Consider the following 20935-nt stretch of genomic DNA (forward strand, 5'->3'; position numbering starts at 1 on the left):
CTGACGCAGGAGCCGGGCTAATAATGAGCTGGCGTTCGGACGTAAACATGGAAACGCAGCACTGCACCAACTGCGTAACAGACTGACAGGGTAGAGGAAAACATTTTTGAATAAAGTCATTATTTTTGTTTTGTTTTTGTGCACAAAAAAGTATTCTCGTCACTTCATGACATTTAAGGGTTAGAAAATTCTGTCATCAATTACTCACCCTCATGTCGTTCCACACCCGTAAGACCTTTGTTCATCTTCAGAACACAAATTAAGATATTTTTGATGAAATCTGATGGCTCAGTGAGGCCTGCATTGACAGCAAGATAATTAACACTTTCAATGCTCTGAAAGCTACTTAAGACAAAAACAGTTCATGTGACTACAGTGGTTCAACCTTAATGTTATGAAGCGATGAGAATACTTTTTGTGCACCAAAAAAACAACAAAATAACAACTTTATTCAACAATTTCTAGTGATAGGTGATTTCAAAACACTGCTTCATGAAGCTTTACGAATCTTTTGTTTCGAATCAGTGGTTCGGAGCGTGCATCAAACTGCCAAAGTTTCGAAACACTTATCACATAACAAAGCCTCGTTTACTGAAATCACATGACTTTGGCAGTTTGATACATGCTCCGAACCACTGATTCGAAACAAAAGATTCGTGAAGCGGTGTTTTGAAATCGCCCATCACTAGATATTGTTGAATAAAGTCATTTTGTTGTTGTTTTTTGGCGCACAAAAAGTATTCTCGTCGCTTCATAATATTAAGGTTGAACCACTGTAGTCACATGATCTGTTTTAAATATGTCTTTAGTAGCTTTCTGGGCATCTGAAAGTGTTAATTATCAATTGCTGTCAATGCAGGCCTCACTGAGCCATCGGATTTCATCAAAAATATCTTAATTTGTGTTCCGAAGATGAACGAAGGTCTTACAGGTGTGGAACGACATGAGGAATTAACGACGTGAGTAATTAATGACAGAACTTTTCATTTTTGGGTGAACTAACCCTTTAAAATACATTAAAATACCATAAAAAGCAAATTGTAAATACTTTGGAAAAATACATTTAAATAAACATTAAAAAATAAATTTAAAGAAAAAACTTTAAAAATCAATTTAAATAAAAACTTAAAATACATACAAAATATATTTTTAAATAAAAAAAAATATAAGTAAATTATTATTCACATTATTCATGGCAGATTTACTCTGGGTTGCTAAGGTTGTGAGGTGCACGAATCCTGCAGGATACTGAAACACACAGTCCACCAGGGTCACAATATCACTATAAAATTAAAAACATACTTTACAAAACATGTGGGGCTCCTCAGACTGCAACTATAGCAGGTGCCTCAAATGTGTACTCAAGGGATTTCAAATCCATTTCAAGTGCCTTTAAAAGCATAGGTTCTCCATGAGGGTTTAGCATGGCAATCTGAGGGAACCCCAAACAGTGCCTTAAGTACTTTTTCATTGTTACAGTGTTTTGTGCACCCTCTCGCTGAGTCTGGAGGTGTTTTGGCTCTGCCTATGGCTAACAAGTCAGACAGAAAAACTGTAGAAACATCCCTGTCACAGCATCTGAATCTCTGTGTTGAATCTTAGCGGGTAATGGTGCAGAGTTCCTCGAGGCAATTCAGTTTCTTCATCTGGCAAGTGTGGTCCATCTTAATCTCAGTTTTATATAATAATCCTTCACAAGGCACATTCCCATAGACAGAATATTGTATAAAAGTCTGTATAATACTTAACAGGTATTAGTATCAAACAGTATGATTACAATATCAAACAAAGACAAGGATAAGTCAAGAACTTAAGCTTTAAATGTGTATAACCTGACATTGGGAGTTCATTAAACATGCAGAATCTTTTTGTGTGGAGAGATGGAGGCGGTAGACAACCCAATATAATCACAATTGACAGGCTGGGCTGTGCAGTTTGATAATAGCTCGCAGGAAGCAGGAGGCCAGGCCGCAAACAGCGTGTGGATATTAGTCACCTCATAATAATGCCTGTATATTCAATTCTCTCTGCTCCTTATATTCCTTTCCCTTGCAAATGAAAAGAAATTAAATTGTAAAAACCCATGTCAAATACTAAGCAATAACAACAACAACACCAACAGAAAATTAGGTTGGGCTTTAGAGTGAGTGCTTTAAGCGTTTCTTTGAGACATTTACATTTACATTTCAATAGGCAAAGATCATTTTATGCATTTGTGTTTCTCGCTACAAATGCAGTGCAGTGTTATTAAAGTGCCTGATTAATTGTTGGTATGTCAGATTACATCAGACATCACAATACAACTGTGGTGCCGTTTGTCTCCCTCTTCCTGTAAGAATCAGTACTACACTGTCAAAAATCGCTCTATATTATATTCAGAAAGAGATAAAAGGTAAACATTATTGTCAATACTAATACATATATTCACTTTTACATTTATTTCAGACCAAAAGCATACAAACTTGAAACAAGCACACAGGAGTGTGCATCCATGTGATGCTGTATGCTCAGATACAGTAGTATAGGCCCTGTTTACACCTGGTATTAAAGGGTCCAAAGGGTCTGTTACGTCCCCCTGGCGTCTAGAGGATATGGAGACGTAACATGAGAAAAGATTAACTATTAAAAAGCTGTTAAAAGAATGGACTCATTTATTAAGGAGATGTGATGTGTGTAGTAAAGAAACAGGCAGAGAAGAACTAAATTTGTAGTTGCTTTTAGTAAGGGAAAAATAATTCAATGTAACAAAACACCAATGATACAATAAGCAGTGAACCAAACATACATCCAAAACAAACAAATACCTATTTACAAATTATGTACAAAAGTAAAATAAACGATAACAAAGCGAGGGACGAGAGCGGTGCTAAAACAAAAAAAATCAATAAAACAAAACAAGTTAACTAAACCCCAACAAATTCTAAACTAATCAAAAGAAAGCAAGGAAAATAACATCTTCAGTGTAGGACACCGCTATCTACACTAACTAACAAACATAAATACATAAATTGGCACCCGCTCCTAAACTAGTGTGTTTAAACAACTTTACTCTACGTGTTGCGAGGTGTAAGTCACGTGACATACTAACCTGGTCCCATCACTATGTATCGGAGAAGGACTTGAACAAACTCTGACAAATCAAGAGTCGAGTCACGCCATAATCACAGTATCAGTAGTAGGGCATGATGAACACAGTTTCAAGTGAAGAAAACACACAATAAACAAATCAAACTAAACAAGAGCAAAAACACGACAGCAAACGCAGGAGAGCAAACAAAACAAAGCAAACGCTTCTCCCGCGCTCGTGTCGCATCCGGGTCTTTATACGCGCCCACTAGCGTCTCATTGGTTCTCGGGATGTCGCGAGACTCCGATGACTGGCCGCGACGTCATCCAATTACGGGACCTGTAACAAGTGACAGTGAAGGAGAGAGAGAGAGAGAGAGAGAGAGAGAGAACGCTACGGGACGTAACAGGGTCTTTGCAGAGGTGTAAAGTGTAGGCCTACCTGAAAACCAGTAAAAGTAAAGATACCTTACATCGAAAATGACTTCATTACAAGTTACAAATAACCAATTCCAATACGACTCGAGTAAAAGTCTTAAAGTATCTGATTTTAACAGTACTTAAGTATTTTACTCATACTGAATGTATGCTCAGAGATGCACTAGTCCTCGACACCTGAGAGACATGCCAGTGAAAATAAGAAGCAATTGATTTGTAAGAAGAGAAATCATGTTTATTTTGAACACCTCAATTCTGCAATAAATCAAGGTCGACACAACAACCTTTTATACGTCTATAAACTCTCAAGTCTCAGTTAAGCTTAAGTGCACAAAAAGACCATACGTAAAAAAATATCCGTCAAAAAGGTCTCGTCAATATAGCGGATAAATAAAATAATGTTACGTAAAATTACACAGTCATTGTCTACTTGCACTAGATGTGCTGGTTTCAGCCTCATCTCCTAAATCAAACACCTGCGATTCAGAAACTACCTGCTAATGCACACATTCACATAAAGTACACTGTAAAAAAAAGAAATTCCGTAGTTTTTACAAAATAATTTTGGCAGCTGTGGTTGCCAGAATAATTTTGTAAAAAATACAGAAAAGCCGTAAACACATTTACAGATCAATCTGTAAATTTTACAGTATAAAACTGTAATTTAAAGGTGCCCTCGAATGAAAAATTGAATTTATCTTGGCATAGTTAAATAACAAGAGTTCAGTACATGGAAATGACATACAGTGAGTCTCAAACTCCATTGCTTCCTCCTTCTTATATAAATCTCATTTGTTTAAAAGACCTCCGGAAAACAGGCGAATCTCAACATAACACCGACTGTTACGTAACAGTCGGGATCATTAATATGTACGCCCCCAATATTTGCATATGCCAGCCCATGTTCAAGGCATTACACAAGGGCAGCCAGTATTAACGTCTGGATGTGCACAGCTGAATCATCAGACTAGGTAAGCAAGCAAGAACAATAGTGAAAAATGGCAGATGGAGCAATAATAACTGTCATGATCCATGATATCATGATATTTTTAGTGATATTTGTAAATTGTCTTTCTAAATGTTTCGTTAGCATGTTGCTAATGTACTGTTAAATGTGGTTAAAGTTACCATCGTTTCTTATTGTATTCACGGAGACAAGAGCCGGCGCTATTTTCATTTTTAAACACTTGCAGTCTGTATAATTCATAAACACATCTTCATTCTTTATAAATCTCTCCAACAGTGTGTAATGTTTGCTTTAGCCACGGAGCACTATCAAACTCATTCAGAATCAATGTAAACAATATAACAGTATACAATACTCACATAATCTGACGCATGCATGCCGCATGCATGACGAACACTTTGTAAAGATCCATTTTGAGGGTTATATTAGCTGTGTAAACTTTGTTAAGGCACTGTTTAAGGCAAGTGCGAGCTCTGTGGGTGGAGAGCACGGGATTTAAAGGGGCCACAGCATAAATCGGCACGTTTATAATGATGCCCCAAAATAGGCAGTTAAAAAAATTAATAAAAAAAAATCTATGGGGTATTTTGAGCTGAAACTTCACAGACACATTCAGGGGACACCTTAGACTTATATTACATCTTTTAAAAACATAATCACCTTTAAACAAAATACTTTCAAATGTGGAGTGTCACACAGGGAATTGTGGGAACAACAGTTTACAGATTTTGACTGTAAATTACACATTGATTTTGTCTTTTTTACTTATAAAAATAATAAAATTTACAGCATTATACTGTGAAAATAGAATGAATGCCTGGTTTTTACAGTTTTCCCTGTATATAATACAGGAACTTACCGTTAACCTATTTACAATTTTTTTTCGTAGCGTTTTTACAATATTTTACCGTTAAAATCACATTCATTTTTTACAGTGTAGCCTTGTTGACAAGTTTGGGTGAGTAAAGGCGAAACGCTCAAGATATAGTACCTTCAATGACTTTAGATGGTGATATATCGCTTCTTCATACTCAAACAAACTGCTGCAGAAAAAGTTAGGTGCCATGCAAAATGTAATGTGTAATTGCATGACTTATCAAATGTACTGGAGTAAAAAGTACATTTACTTGTTCAAAAATGTAGTCAAGTAGAGAGTAAAAGTTGCCAATATCTTTGATACTCAGTACAACTACAAAGTAGCCAAAACGATACTTAAGTACAGTAACTAATTATATTTACTCAAATACTTAAAACCTCCCAAGAACTCAGAGGTGTATTCATCTTCAAACAAAACTTGGGTCTTCAGCCGACAAAGTTTAAATCCAGTCTGGCTAGCATGCTTCACATAATGTTTACACATTAAGTCAGTAGGTGGAGAGTAGGCAGTGTTTAGTGGCTGTTTGAACACATTCGACAACATGAGCGTACGAAATCAATCCGGTCGAATGCTTTTTGTGACTTCCTCTGGAAGTGGTCGAAAGTGGACAAGCTCAAAATGTTATGTAGCATGCCATTAGAGGAGATGTCATGAAACTTTTTGGCATCCCTGTATCAACTATCCCTTGCTTGGGCCATTACCTCCACCTGTTTAAAGACAACAACTACTGATATAAAAAAGAAAAGGAGAAAAAAAGGAAAATGATGTTTAAACGTATTAATGTAAACTGTCAGTATAAGAGCTTCAACCGAATGAGCATGACTCAGATACAGAACCATATCTCAGTGAGTTTGCTTAGTGTACTAACAGGTGCACTGAGAACACCGTCTCCACTGCCATTCACATAGTCCTCGTACAATACAAAGGTAACCTGAGAACGCTGTTCCTCTATAGCTCAGCTTTTAACATGATTAAACAATCAGACAGGGCTTCACATCCTTGTTTACTTCTTGCTCGGAGTCCCCGTGGTATACTTGAATTCCCACTTGCACTACAACTGTTGCTCTCCTAGAGCAAATATTGCACATACTCAGTGTCATTGCCCAATTAAACAACATTGCACACACTCTGTTATGGCAGACACTTGACCTCTGTATATGCACACTATGCACTTGCACATTAATATGCAAGTGCACCTATTATTTTCATTATACTGTATATATTAAATATTAAATGTATATAAATATGTATTAAATGTGTGTACATGTAGATTTCTTGTTTTAATTAATGCCGCCAAGGAAACATTAAGATCTTCATGCTTTTGCATTCTAATTCTTAAAATATTAGTATAATGGCCTATAAAAGGATACATAGGATTTGAAAACAGACACATTGTATAAGATATAATATCCCAGCTAGTTATATCAAGCTAAATACTGAATCTGTCATTTGGTTATCACATACTTTATATATACTTGTTTTATGTAGCATGAGCAGTGCAAAAGCAGAGCACTGCAAATGTTACTATATGTTGATTTTAAAGGTAAGGGTGGTGCACAGACTCATTTCAAAGTCCTTTCATCAATTAGAACTTTTCAAAAGACCAAAATAACCACTCAAATTACACTTTTACAATATAGACATCAACACCAATGTTTGTTTGTGGTTTCATTTAATCAGATCCTTAAGTTACTTAAAAGATTGTAGACAAATAAAGCTTCACAAATGAAAAAAAGTAAATTTGTATTGACATTAATCACTGACAGCTCTGACAATGCTGGATGTGAGTCACGTGACAGGTGCAGTAAAAAGAGCAAAAGTACACACATTATCTTTTTGATTATTATGTCCAATATCTTCTGTTATAAAGAATGACTCATGAAGCAATGACTTGTTTTTTTCCCCACTGATTCTTGCAGCTTGAGGAGGTATAATTAGTCTTCTCAAGTTCAGCATACTGAAAGGGTAAAATGGCTTCAAATTTCTCTGTGCACTATGGAAAAACTGATTAATATAACAGCTTTGTTGCATAACACCTTAATGCCAAAAGGAAATATTATACTGTTTCCTAATACCCATGTATAACACTTTGATACCTTTACTGTTTAAAGGTGCTATAGAGGATGTTTTCAACGACTGAGAAATCAAAGACTGTTGGTGAGTTTTTGAAATGAGCGCATGCGTAAGAATAACCCCCTCCTTCACAGCTCATTTCAAGGGAATGCCTCCCAAAACTCGTGCACGAGTATTGGAACACGAGTGTTTACCACCGGCATTCGCTGTGTCGTGTTAGTGGATTCATTATGTCGGACTCACCGCAGGTAACTCATAATCTGCAGTTGTTACTCCTGACAAAAACATTGCATGCGGCGCCTGTGGAGTGTGGAAAGTTACTGGAGCGCGCACGTCTCTCACAAGGAACGTCATGGCAGTGATTGACAAGCCAGAGGGCCAATCGTTTATGCGATGATCACACAAATGATTGGCTGATGTTTTTAAGGCCCTACCTCGTGCACAGATGATGTATATTAATATTATTCCTTTCAGTGCACCTAATAAATAGTCTTTTATCAGTTAGTAAAGACAGTTTCAAGTAATACTGCAAAAATGCATAAAACAAAACATCCTCTATAGCACCTTTAAAAGGGGACCTATATTGCCCCTTTCACAAGATGTGATATAAGTCTGTGGTGTCCCCAGAATGTGTCTGTGAAGTTTCAGCTCAAAATCATCACAGATCTTTTATTAGCTTGTCAAGTTGCCCCTATTTGGGTGTGAGCAAAAACATGCTGTTTTTCGTGTATCTATTTAAATGCAAATGAGCTGCTCCCGGGCCACTTTCCAGAAGAGGGCGGAGCTTTAGCAGCTCATGCTTCAGTTGCTCAACAGCATCAAAGCTGGAGAATCTCACGGAGCCAAAATGAGGATTGTCAGTAACGGTGTTCAGCCTTACATTGTTCAAACCGGAGTCGACACTGATGGAGAGACTCAGGAAGAAGTTACAACTTTTAGAATGAAACTGGACGTTTCTGAATGGTTAGTGGATAAATGTATGTAGTTGCTGTGGAGTTGATTCAACTCATCCACTAGCATGTGCCGTCATGTTCATCTTTTGTGCAAATCCAGCGTTGAATTGACCCTCGTTTGTGAAGCAGTCTGGCGTAAAATGACGGCATGACAACAACACTCTACTACAACAACTCTTCCTCTTCTCAACTACTACTACTTAAGTAGTACTCTACTCAACTACTTACATCACTGAAGCCATATACATGCCACAACTTCAAAAGTCTGAAGTTCAAGGTCACAATTTAAAATACCTGCACCTCAGCATCAACCTAGAAGCACATAAATACACTGACCTTGATCTTAAAGAAATGGAGATGATGCATGGAGTTTGAAAACTTTAGTTATCATCCACGTGACCCCCAGAACTAAATAACAGAGCAAATTCACCATCATATATAAAAACATATGTTGGTAATTCCCGAAACTAATACACTGAAAGAGACAAAATTATGAAGACAAGCCTATTTAAGGTTTCCAGAGACAAAACAGAAACAATTTTAAAGGTGCACTGTGTAAATTTTAGGAGGATCTATTGACAGAAATGCAATATAATATACATCAGTGGTGTATAAAGACCTTACAATGAACTGTTATGTTTTTATTACCTAAGAATGAGCCATTTCTATCTACATACACCGCGGGTCCCCTTACATTTTAAAAGATTAGTCCACCTTTAAATAAACTTTTCCTGATAATTTACTCACCCCCATGTCCAAGATGTCCATGCTTTCTTTCTTCAGCGAAAAGAAATTAAAGTTTTTGATGAAAACATTCCTGGATTTTTTTCATATAGTAGACTTCAATGGGCACCAAACAGTTGAAGGTCAAAATTAGTTTCACTGCAGCTTCAAATTGTTCTTCATGATCCCAGATGAGAAATAATGGTCTTATCTAGTGAAACCATCGCTCATTTTCTGAAAAAAATTGAAAATTATATAGTTTTAACCATAAATGCTCATCTTGAACTAGCTCTCTTCTTCTTCTTCTCTATTAGAATTCCAGCAGTGTAGACACTGCTAAGTGTATTACTGCCCTCCACAGGTCAAAGTTTGACTAATTGTTATATACTCTGAACTAGCATATTGCATATAAAAATTTGTTCAAACTTTGACCTGTGGAGGACAGTAATACACTTAGCAGTGTCTACACTGCTGGAATTCAAATAGAGAAGAAGATAACTTGTTCAAGATGGGCATTTCTGGTTAAAATGTATAAAATTAAAATTTATTTTAGAAAATGAGTAATTCCTTCTCTTGATAAGACAATTATTTCTCATCTGGGATCGTGTTGAACAATTTGAAGCTGCAGTGAAACTAATTTTGACCTTCAACTGTTTGGTGCCCATTGAAGTCCACTATATGGAGAAAAATCCTGAAATGTTTCATCAAAAACCTTAATTTCTTTTCGACTGAAGAAAGAAAGACATGGACATCTTGGAAGACATGGGGGTAAGTAAATTATCAGGAAAAGTTTATTTAAAAGTGGACTAATCCTTTAAGTTGGCATTTTGCGCCGGCATGTTTCTACAGTAGCCCTAAACGGACAAACTGCTCTACAGAGTGCGTTTGCTTGTCTGGCTACTCTCTGCCGTCTCAGACGATGAAATCTTTGTCCTGTGTTGGCCACCGTAGCTTCTCTATATTGCAATTCGCAATCTCACCGCTAGATGCCGCTAAAATTTACACACTGCACCTTTAAGTAATATTTGGTGAAAATAAATGAAGACTACTAATATAAATTTGGATAACAGGTTTTATATTTAGGCATTGCTCTTTCCAGTTTTATTCATTAAAAGACAGTGACTTAAACATTTCTTTCTTTGGTCAAAGTGCTAAAATAATGTATAGGATGAACAAAACAGAAACGTGAAGTTGAATTAAATAGTATCCCAAGAACATTTGTGGACCATCTGAGAAATGTAAGAACGTTTAAGGACCATTTTGGGAGTGATTGCGCTGCCTGGCTCAGATGCAGTAAAGATGAATAATTTCAGTGGGTTTTAGTGACTAAATAAATGAAATGGATGTAAACACAGGGCTCCTGGTAAAATGATTCTCCATATCCCCACCTTCGAATCATTTATTCTTATCACTGTTCAGCAATGTCAAGCCTGTTGGAAAAAGGCAGAGGAAAATAAACCTAAAGTTGGGCCATACAGATTGCTGACAATGCCTGAATATGAATTAGCTTACACCAATGCAAAACTGAATGAATTACATTAGATAGACACAAGCACTAATTTAATAACAGACTGAAAATGAACTGATGATGGATTTCTGAGAACTGGGAGTTATTGTTTACCTTCCATTGCTGCACTTTTGGCCTTGCCACTCAAATCGCTGACAACGTTGTCAAATACTGCTTCATGCTTGAGGAAGAAAGGTCTCACCACACGTGTGTATATGATCTGAGAGCCATTCCATGAGACCGGAGCCATGCACCACAGCAGAAACAGGGACTGAAATATGAAAAAATGCAGAACATATGTCTCAACTTCTCAATTTCTGGCATTGTGATCAAAATAATGACTTTGTGCATATTTAATTGTACTTTTTGCAGGCTTATGTATACACCGTGTGCAGAATTATTAGGCAAGTTGATTTTCTGATCATATTTTGTTTCCAAGCACATTTTACCAATTCCAAACCACATCAATTTTGTATTTAATCATCTATACGTAATATATATTTGTTCATGAAGGCTGGAATTGGAAAACGCCTCATATTCAGGTGTGCAGAATTATTAGGCAGGTTTTCTTTTACAGGTAAAACGAGTCTCTTGTACCACTGTTTGAAGAATTTATCTTCCAGAATCTGGCAGTAAGGTGTGGGAGTTCATTTTTAGTCCATCTCCTTTCCTGAAAAGTCTGTCCTGCAGATATGGACTAAAAATAAACTCCCACACCTTACTGCCAGATTCTGGAAGATAAATTCTTCAAACATTTGTACATGAGGACATGGTGCTGGTCCTTCAAGAGTCACTCTCAATCTGTCTGTCTATAGAGCCTATAAAAAACCCAGTCTTCATGTATTTTATAACATGTCAGCTTTTGATTCTTATTAAGAGCGGGTCATTTTTTAGGATTCTTTAGCTAACCTAAGTCTCTGAGATCCTGAAACCTTGCACTTCTGGAGACTCCAGGTAGATTGCAGTTCTGGAAAAAGGGTGGCGCTGGGGACTAAAGGGTTCCTGATGGTTTTACACTTAACTCTTAATTATTTTACAGTTAACATGTGTCTTTTCTTTTCCACCTGTTTTTGTCTGACCCTACTGACCCAATGAGAGTTTCGCTGTCCAATGATCATGCTTTAACTTTGCAGTTTCTAGTATTGCATTAGTATTGCATCTTTCTCATGGGCATTTAATATTTTTTGACTTTTTCAATCTCTTTTTTTGGCTCATTTTGCCTGTAAAAGAAAATCTGCCTAATAATTATGTACACTTGAATATAAGGCATTTTTCATTTCCAGCCTTCATGAACAAATATATATCACTTATAAATTATTAAATACAAAATTAATAGTAGTTATGGAGATTGATTTTGGTTTGTAATTAGTAAAATGTGATCCACATCCATCCTTGTAAAAAAAAAAATTTGATCAGAAAATCAATTTGCGCCGATAGCCTAGTGGGCAGCATGCCGTCACACAGCGCGGTAGCGCTTCGGGCGACACGGGTTTGAGTCCCGGCTTGTGGACCTTTCCTGATCCCTTCCCTCTCTTTCTCACAATTTGCTTCCTCTCAACTAACTGTTCTGTCTCAATTTAAAAAAAAAGGCAAAAATGCCAAAAAATAAATCTTAAAAAAAAAGGAAGAAAATCAACTTGGCTAATAATTCTGCACACGGTGTGTGTGTGTGTATATTTTATATATATATATATATATATATATATATATATATATATATATATATATATATATATATATATATATATATACATACATAAACACACACAGCTTTGTCATTGCATGAATAAATTACATTTTAAAATATATTAAAATCGAAAACAGTAATAAATTGTAAAAATTTCGCAATATCACTATTTTTACTGTATTTTTTATTGGCAATCATGAGAGACTTCTTTCAAAAACATTAAATCTTACCAACCCCAAACTTAGAACAGAATTAAAATGCTCTAAAATGTGGTGACATTTGAACCTCAGGTTAAAGAAAACAGTATGCAAATTCAGATTTTAAAGTATAACTGAACATTCCTTGTGGTTTACATCAACATAGCTGGTTGTTGGGTGCTGAAACAGCCCTTGGCCTTTTGGCAAACTAATTAATACGTTGCTTTAACATCTACCCTGTAACACTTTACACTAAGGTCTCATTTCTTAACAGTACTTAATGCATTAATTAAAATGAACTAACACTTAAAAAATATATTTGACAATATTTGTTAGTGTTAGTTAATAAAACAGTCTGTTCATTTTAGTTCACAGTGCATTAACTAACATTAACAGATACAACTTCCTATTAAAAATGTATTAGTAAATGATGAGATAAACATGAACTAAGACTAATAATGCTGTAGAAGTATTGCTGATTGTTTGTTAACTTTTACCTAATGATAACAATTGAAACTTTACTAGTACTCTTATAAAGTGTTACCATCTAATCACATCCACATCAAACGATCCAAATTTATTAGACAGATCATGCCATCATGAGCATCTCATTAAAAAATATTTTTAATTAGAAATTAAAATTGGAAAAATTAATGATTTTTTTTTTTTTTTATTTTCATGCATATCATGACCTCAGCTCAACTTAAGTCAGCTGCTAGTTCATTTGTATAAATTGGCTATAAAGCACTCAGTCAAATTTAGAACAAGGATCAAAATTGAAATGAGGCTGTTGGTCGAGTTGGAAGTTGCTCAGGCATACTAAATATACACTATGCAAAACCTCTAAGCGTGACCTACATACCAATACATTTACAGTTTATAGTCCTCCTACAGCAACCTACATACAAAGTGGATGGTTTCTAAAACATATCTCCAACATACATACAAATACAATCAAATAAATGGAATATATTTTGATACTGAAACACCATACCTTCCCAGCATAGTAAAAGGGAAACCAGAAGAGGAAGATATCAGAGAAAAATTCAGCCACACTAAAGAGTCCATAAACCACCCAGTATGTTAGCCATTTGGTGTCATCATCTTTATTGTTACTCTCGATGGCTTTGATGCTGCAGGAGGAACACAATGAAAACAGGCCAATTCAGTGTGGGTTGCTCTCATTATTGTGCTGTGGAAACATACATGTGGGATTCTCCAGGTCAAGAATCTTCACCAGTAACAATAAGCATATTACACTCGTGAAATGTGACAAGTGACGTATACTTACGAGGCATACGCTGGGTATGCGAAACCAATCAAGTTGCAGAGGAGAGAGGCACCATATCCAAATATCAAATAGAGAGCCACAATAGACACGGCACCTGCAGCACAAACAGAGACACGTGATCACTGCCATTATTCAAATGAAGAAGGGAATTTTGGAGCCCTGATGACTTTGCATTTGATGTCATTGTTGACACCTAACAGGATAGAACAAGAACAAACAAAGCCAGCTCAAACACGCATTGTTTATATCCTCCTGGGACCCAGGCATAGACTTTTCTCCTCTGTAGACAGAGCACATTATATTTTAGCTATTTCTCGAAGACCATACATGTTGGTTTTAAAGAGCACATGTGCAACAATAAAGAGCACATTCAGGGCTTTTCAGAGATAGCAAATGACACTGAATGATCAAATTTAGCACTCTTATGGAAATATGATAATATTTTGTAATCATCATTTAAGTAAATTTGAGTAATTTTCTAATTGTTTGTCGTAAATAAACATCTCAGGAAAACGTTATGGGGTTTCAAATCAGAATACGACTTTCTGTTACGAAACAGGGCATCGATTTCATACATGTCCTCTGTAGAAGAAACCAGGACTTATCAGGCATTTTGGTGAGTAGGGAAAGAAATTATAATTTCTGTGAAATATGAGATATTCTTATAAAAATGTAGGCAAGTTATTACTCCCATTATTACACTTCTTTTATTTCATTAAATGTTGTCCCAAGAACTCATTAATATGCAAGTTAGATACAATGTATCTCCATTTTATACACAATCTAAAAAATGCTGGTTTAAAAATAAACCTGGTTGGGTTGAAAATGGGCAAACCCAGCGAATGGGTTGCTTTAACCCAGCAGGTTGGGCAAACATCAACCCAAACGCTGGGTTAAAACAAACCATTTGCTTAGTTTGCCCATTTTCAACCCAACCAGGTTTATTTTATTTAACTATTGTTTAAAAATTACAGTATTGATTGCTTAAAATGAATCCAAAGTATGTTGGTAATTGACATTAATTAATGTTTATACTTACTAATAAATGTTCATTTATTAATGAATAATAATTAAACAAACATTTATTAAATTGCTTATTAATAAATGTTCACCGTTTGATTATTATTGTTGCCTCTAGTAATTATGTGTCTGATTTTTAATTCCGAACATATTTTGGGATCATTTTAAGCCAGTCATATAGTCATTTTTAATCAATAGTTGAGTTTAATAAAACTGCCCAGAACGTTGGGCAAACATTTATCCCAATCGCTGGGTTTGTCCATTTTCAACCCAACTTGGGTTGTTTTTAACCCAGCATTTTTTAGAGTGTACATATTGCATAAAGTATACAACAGAATGATTTGATATCTTTCATAACAGTTGAGAATCATCTTTATACAAAGTTTGGTTAAAAATAGCCTGAAACCTAAAAATTGATTGGTAAATGAAACAAACAGAAAAACATTTTTTTGCCTATACCATTTTATTTTCTTAAAGGGGGGGTATAATGCCATTTCATGTATTCTGACTTATTTATACTGTTGAAGAGTTGGATTCTCATGCTAAACATGGCCAAAGTTTCAAAACACGAGTTGGACGTATGATGGAGTATTTCTGAGCCAAAAATATTCCAAATCCTCTTAAATTTCAGGAACTTTTTTTCAAGTATGTGCCTATGTGACATCAGAATGGTCAGAATTCCTTGTACGGGCATTTCTCCCAGAAGAGTGCGCGCACACGTCGACCAGAGCGAGAGAGCAAGAGCATGCCCATCAACACGCTTCGTTCGGGTTTACGGAAGTCATCGGCACAGGCAAAGTTAACGCTGCACAGGTCACAGGACTTCATGAAATCAACAATGCTCCGCTCACACGGCACGCCTCCAGGCGCTCAGCTGTTTTCGGAAAGACTCGGTACAGAGTATGTATCTTTCATAAATATGATAAAACTAAACAAAAAAACAAAAAAAAACTATTTGTTTCTTATGCTCCAAACAATGTAATGACATAAATAAATGAATAAATAAACATAAATATGTCATTTATTTATGACATTAAAAAATATCTGGTTCTCTCAGGAGTATATGTGAATGTAAGAGAGACTGTCATATTTTGTCCCCAATCAGGCTATGTAGTCTAGCCACTGCAATTCTGCACAGACACTTGAGGACATACTACACATTTAAAAATAACCCTTGGGAGTGGCTACTGGAAGAAGAAATTAGACCCAGAGAGGTCTTACAAGGAGCAGCCACATCACACATGATTAGAGAGACATTTCAGGTAACCAGTCAATGCAGTTGAACTACTGGACCCATTGACGCATCTGATAATGGCACTTCAGATCATCTGCTTGATGTTTCTTAAACCAGCATGCGGTTAAAACAAAAAGCAATATAACAGATAAACAGATGTAAATGCGCCAGGAAAATGAGAGATAACCCTCAGGGGGAAACGGTTCGTGCAGCATCTGTTCTTGCCACACACACGCAAAGCAGAGTTTGATTCATGAATGAGTCATTCTATTGATTCGAATTTCTTTAATGAATCAGTTCAACCGATTTTCAAATCCAGTCTGAACTAATTCTTTAAAGGGAGAGTTCACTCAAAAATGAATTAATTACTCACCCTCATGTTGTTCCAAACCCGTAAGACTTTAGTTCATCTTCGGAACACAAATTAAGATATTTTTAATAAAATCTGAGCCAGGTCTCCATTGACAACACACAACTACCACTTTGACACTTCAAAAAGTTCATAAATTGATCGTAAAAGGAATCCATATGAATCAAATGGTTTAGTCCAAATTTTCTGAAGAGACTCGTTGGTCTCATTGGTTCTTGAGGAAGCTCAAACATGATGCGTAACACATGAGAATGAACACCATTGGTTCTTGAGGAAGCTCAAACATGATGCGTAACACATGAGAATGAACACCATTGGTTCTTGAGGAAGCTCAAACATGATGCGTAACACACAAGAATGAGCATCATTGGTTCTTGAGGAAGCTCAAACATGATGCGTAACACACGAGAATGAACCTCATTGGTTCTTGAGGAAGCTCAAACATGATGCGTAACACATGAGAATGAACACCATTGGTTCTTGAGGAAGCTCAAACATGATGCGTAACACACAAGAATGAGCATCATTGGTTCTTGAGGAAGCTCAAACATGATGCGTAACACATGAGAATGAACACCATTGGTTCTTGAGGAAGCTCAAACATGATGCGTAACACACAAGAATGAGCATCATTGGTTCTTGAGGAAGCTCAAACATGATGCGTAACACACGAGAATGAACCTCATTGGTTCTTGAGGAAGCTCAAACATGATGCGTAACACACGAGAATGAACCTCATTGGTTCTTGAGGAAGCTCAAACATGATGCGTAACACACGAGAATGAACATCATTGGTTCTTGCACGTCAAGCGAACATACTTGAGTGTCCATTTATCATAACTGATGTGTGCACTTGATGAATGTTTATGTGAATAAAAGCCTAAATTAAATCCATTCATCATATAAAGCAATCATGTCTCTTCAGAAAATTTGGACTAAACCACTCAATTCACATGGATTAGATTTACAATCTTTTTATTAACTTTTTGAAGCATCAAAATGGTAGTTTCGCAGCTGTCAACGGATGGACAAATCTCTCGGATTTTAGCTTATTAAAAATCTTCATTTGTGTTTTGAATATTAACGAAAGTCTTACAGGTTTGGAACGACATGAGGGTGAGTAATTAATGACAGAATTTTAATTTTTGAGCGAACTACCCCTTTAACGAAACAAATTGAATCGGTTCAAGCGAGTCAACAACTGTCTATTGGTAAAAACTTAATCTAAAACCGAAATAAACAACAGCATGTGCTACAAATGTAATACCATGCCATGATATCGGGAACCGCGTAAATATAATTACATCAGAGCGCAAAAGAACCTCTGAATCGTTTGTTTTTAACCGGCACTTTAAAAGAACCGATTCGGAGAAATGACTCGGACTTCCCTATTCTAGCAGCCCCGTGAAGTGTCTTATCAGTATGAGCCCTTTGCACTCCTTTGCAACATTCAACAAATGCTTTACATATGTGTCACTTCAGTCACTAATTAAGAGAATGAACTCATACTTTTCTAAATAAAATAAATATTCGACGGTAATGGATACAAAGAACATTTAAGCCCATCAAAGATAGCCAACAAAGCTTAAATACATAATGTATACGTCTTACTATTCCTGACTAAATAATTAAAGCTGTGGTTTAAAACCAGTCACGTACCTGTTGCAATGTACTGTTTCTGAACTCCAGTTTTCTCCTCTAAAACTGATAGAAAATCCGTTACCACGTTCTTCTGCTTAAAAAACGCGTCGTATCGTTCTGTAACAGCGTTTAACATTTTGTCCCTCCTTATTTATAGTTCAGCAGACCGTATTGACCAGGACCAGAATTGTAAACAGTTTTCCAAGCCAAGCAAACTAACAGTATAGGCTACTTGGGGGAAGTTTGTCCCCTCTCAGAGGCAGCACGGGACTGGCTCGTAACTCGATGACAACCAATCGAATCTAATAAAAATATATGTTTCCACCTCCCTCACAGGTGATCACGATCCTGCTGAATGCTGACTGAGCTGCGCCTCTGACTGACTGAGAGCACGGCTGCATTGAAAGAAGTAGGCGTTGGAGAGTAATGAAAGTGGCTTTGTTTGTTTTTCAGGAGAATGAAATGTGCTCTCCAACTATTTCCCTCCTACTATTCTAATTTCTAAAATTTAGTCATGATTTTTTAGGCCAACTCAAAGCTAATTCGCAATAGGGTCCCTCAGACTAGGTAGGTGTAGTCATCACTTATCAACTGAAAATCACTTCTTCTTTTTTTATTGATTTTACTCATAAATTCAAAACCACCATTCTTAAAACTCTAAGAGAAACTCGTGGCTCTGATCTGCTAAAAACACCTAATCATCCTACATAAAGTCAGTATTAAAGGGTTAGTTCACCCAAAAATGAAAATTCTGTCATTTATTACTTACCCTCATGCCTTTCCACACCCGTAAGACCGTCGTTCATCTTCGGAACACAAATTAAGATATTTTAGTTGAAATCCGATGGCTCCGTGAGGCCTGCATAGGGAGCAATGACATTTCCTCTCTCAAGACCCATTCATGTGAGTACAGTGGTTCAATATTAATATTATAAAGCGACGAGAATATTTTTGGTGCGCCAAAACACACACGCAAAAAATATAACGGTTAGTTATATAGTGATGGACAATTTCAAAACACTGCTTCAGGAAAATTCGGAGCATAATGAATCAGTGTGTCGAATCATGATTCGGATCGCGTGTCAAACTGCCAACGGCTGAAATCACGTGACTTTGGCGCTCCGAACAGATGATTCGACACGCTGATTCATAACGCTCCGAAGCTTCCTGAAGCAGTGTTTTGAAATCGGCCATCACTATATAAGTCGTTATTTTTTTTATTTTTTTTGGCGCACCAAAAATATTCTCGTTGCTTTATAATATTAATATTGAAACCACTGTACTCACATGAACTGATTTAAATATGTTTTTAGTACATTAATGGATCTTGAGAGAGGAAATGTCATTGCTCCCTATGGAGGCCTCACTGAGCCATCGAATTTCAACTAAAATATCTTAATTTGTGTTCTGAAAATTAACGAAGGTCTTACGGGTGTGGAAAGGCATGAGGGTGAGTAATAAATGACATTATTTTCATTTTTGGGTGAACTAACCCTTTAATATTTCATTTTAAATCACCTATGCTAACTGGATTTTATAAAATGGCCTGGTCTTTAGCTGTGTATTTCAAACACATCTGACTGGCATTGTTAAAATGCTCCAGGAGAGGGCACTCTTCTCTTAGTTGATAGTTTCTTCATTCAGCTCTGTGTGCTCCCAAGTGAAAAAAAAAGTACATTTCTATAATGTACTTATAGTGCTTTATTTTCGTGCACTAATTTTGTACTTAATATACTAAAAAATTTTCTTAAGTACTTCTTTAGAACATCTAAGTGTACTCAACTGTGCTATTTTGAGACACCATGAAATATGAACTTAAATGTGCTTTTAATATACTATTTCTGTATTTTTAAAAAAAATCTATTTAGATACTTTTAGATACATTTGAACCCATAGTGTACTACAAGTGGTAACTAAATATTTTAAATACAGAAATAGTATATTAAAAGCACATTTAAGTTCATATTTCATGCTGTCTCAAAATAGCACAGTTGAGTACACTTAGATGTTCTCAAGATTATCTTAAGAAGTACTAAAGAAGAATTTTTAGTATATTAAGTACAAAATTAGTGCGCAAAAATAGAGCACTTTAAGTACAAATGTACTTATTTTTTCACCTGGGCTGGTCTCATTTTATGTTGTACCTAAAGAAATGTTTGCTCTTTAGTTGATTGAACATCTACACATTTTATATCCTACACTATTGGGTTGTTTTCTCCCAAAGGGCTGGGTAAATATAGGACAGAACACATGTTGGGTTCATTTTACCCAGCAAATAAGGCTGTTTATTTAACCCAGCATAATGTGTTGATTAATTTTTACTATAATACTAGCTTATTTTATTATTTTTTACGTCATACATGAATTAATGTTTATGGATTAACTTAAATCCGCTAAACTTTTTTTTAAATACTCCACACAACCACTGATTTGCATGATAATTCCTTTATTTTCGATCATAATTTATAGTTTGGTATATGTTATAAATACATATTGCCTACATTTAAGCTCGTTTAACAAATATTAGAAGTAAAAATTAAACATTTAGAAGTAATTCAAGTGTAATTGATCAGTCTCTGTTGTTCTGTTTCCACCGTAACTGCGCTGGATCTCAGGCCAGAGATGACTCGCGTTCGGCGGGGGAACTGATAACTTCAGACCGCCACTCTACATTTCACTCGAAGATGGAGTTTCATTGATTGTCCTTTAAACATCAGAAGGCAATACATAACAGACATTAATAACTGCCCCGAGAGTATGTCATTCTGAAAATGTCTTAATTTGCCTGAAAGTATAGCCCATGTGATCAAACGTCAACATTTAGCCACCTATCTTTGTAATATAAGAATATGAATCACCTTTAAAAGGTTATTTTTTTCATTAAAAATATA

General features: G+C 35.9%; 1 protein-coding gene and 1 long non-coding RNA gene across 3 annotated transcripts; one reads left to right on the forward strand and one right to left on the reverse strand.

The window, feature by feature from the left end:
- Positions 1–10151: 10151 nt before the first annotated feature.
- Positions 10152–18424, reverse strand: zgc:101744 (Receptor expression-enhancing protein 6-like). Its single transcript, XM_048164210.1, has 5 exons — positions 18063–18424; positions 13780–13873; positions 13483–13621; positions 10719–10875; positions 10152–10527 (listed from the first exon to the last, which is right to left on the reverse strand). The coding sequence occupies exons 1-5, from the start codon at positions 18178–18180 to the stop codon at positions 10493–10495; spliced, it is 543 nt and encodes a 180-aa protein (XP_048020167.1). The 5' UTR covers positions 18181–18424; the 3' UTR covers positions 10152–10492.
- LOC125251237 lies at positions 13880–16033 on the forward strand. Of its 2 annotated transcripts, XR_007180953.1 has the most exons (3): positions 13880–14395; positions 15431–15699; positions 15905–16033. It is a non-coding gene; the product is annotated as an uncharacterized LOC125251237 (long non-coding RNA). The 2 variants fall into 2 exon arrangements; XR_007180952.1 differs by lacking the exon at positions 15905–16033 and having other exon boundaries at positions 15431–15732.
- Positions 18425–20935: the final 2511 nt, after the last annotated feature.

This window comes from Megalobrama amblycephala, linkage group LG17 (genome assembly GCF_018812025.1).
Source record: "Megalobrama amblycephala isolate DHTTF-2021 linkage group LG17, ASM1881202v1, whole genome shotgun sequence".
NCBI classification, from domain to species: domain Eukaryota; kingdom Metazoa; phylum Chordata; class Actinopteri; order Cypriniformes; family Xenocyprididae; genus Megalobrama; species Megalobrama amblycephala.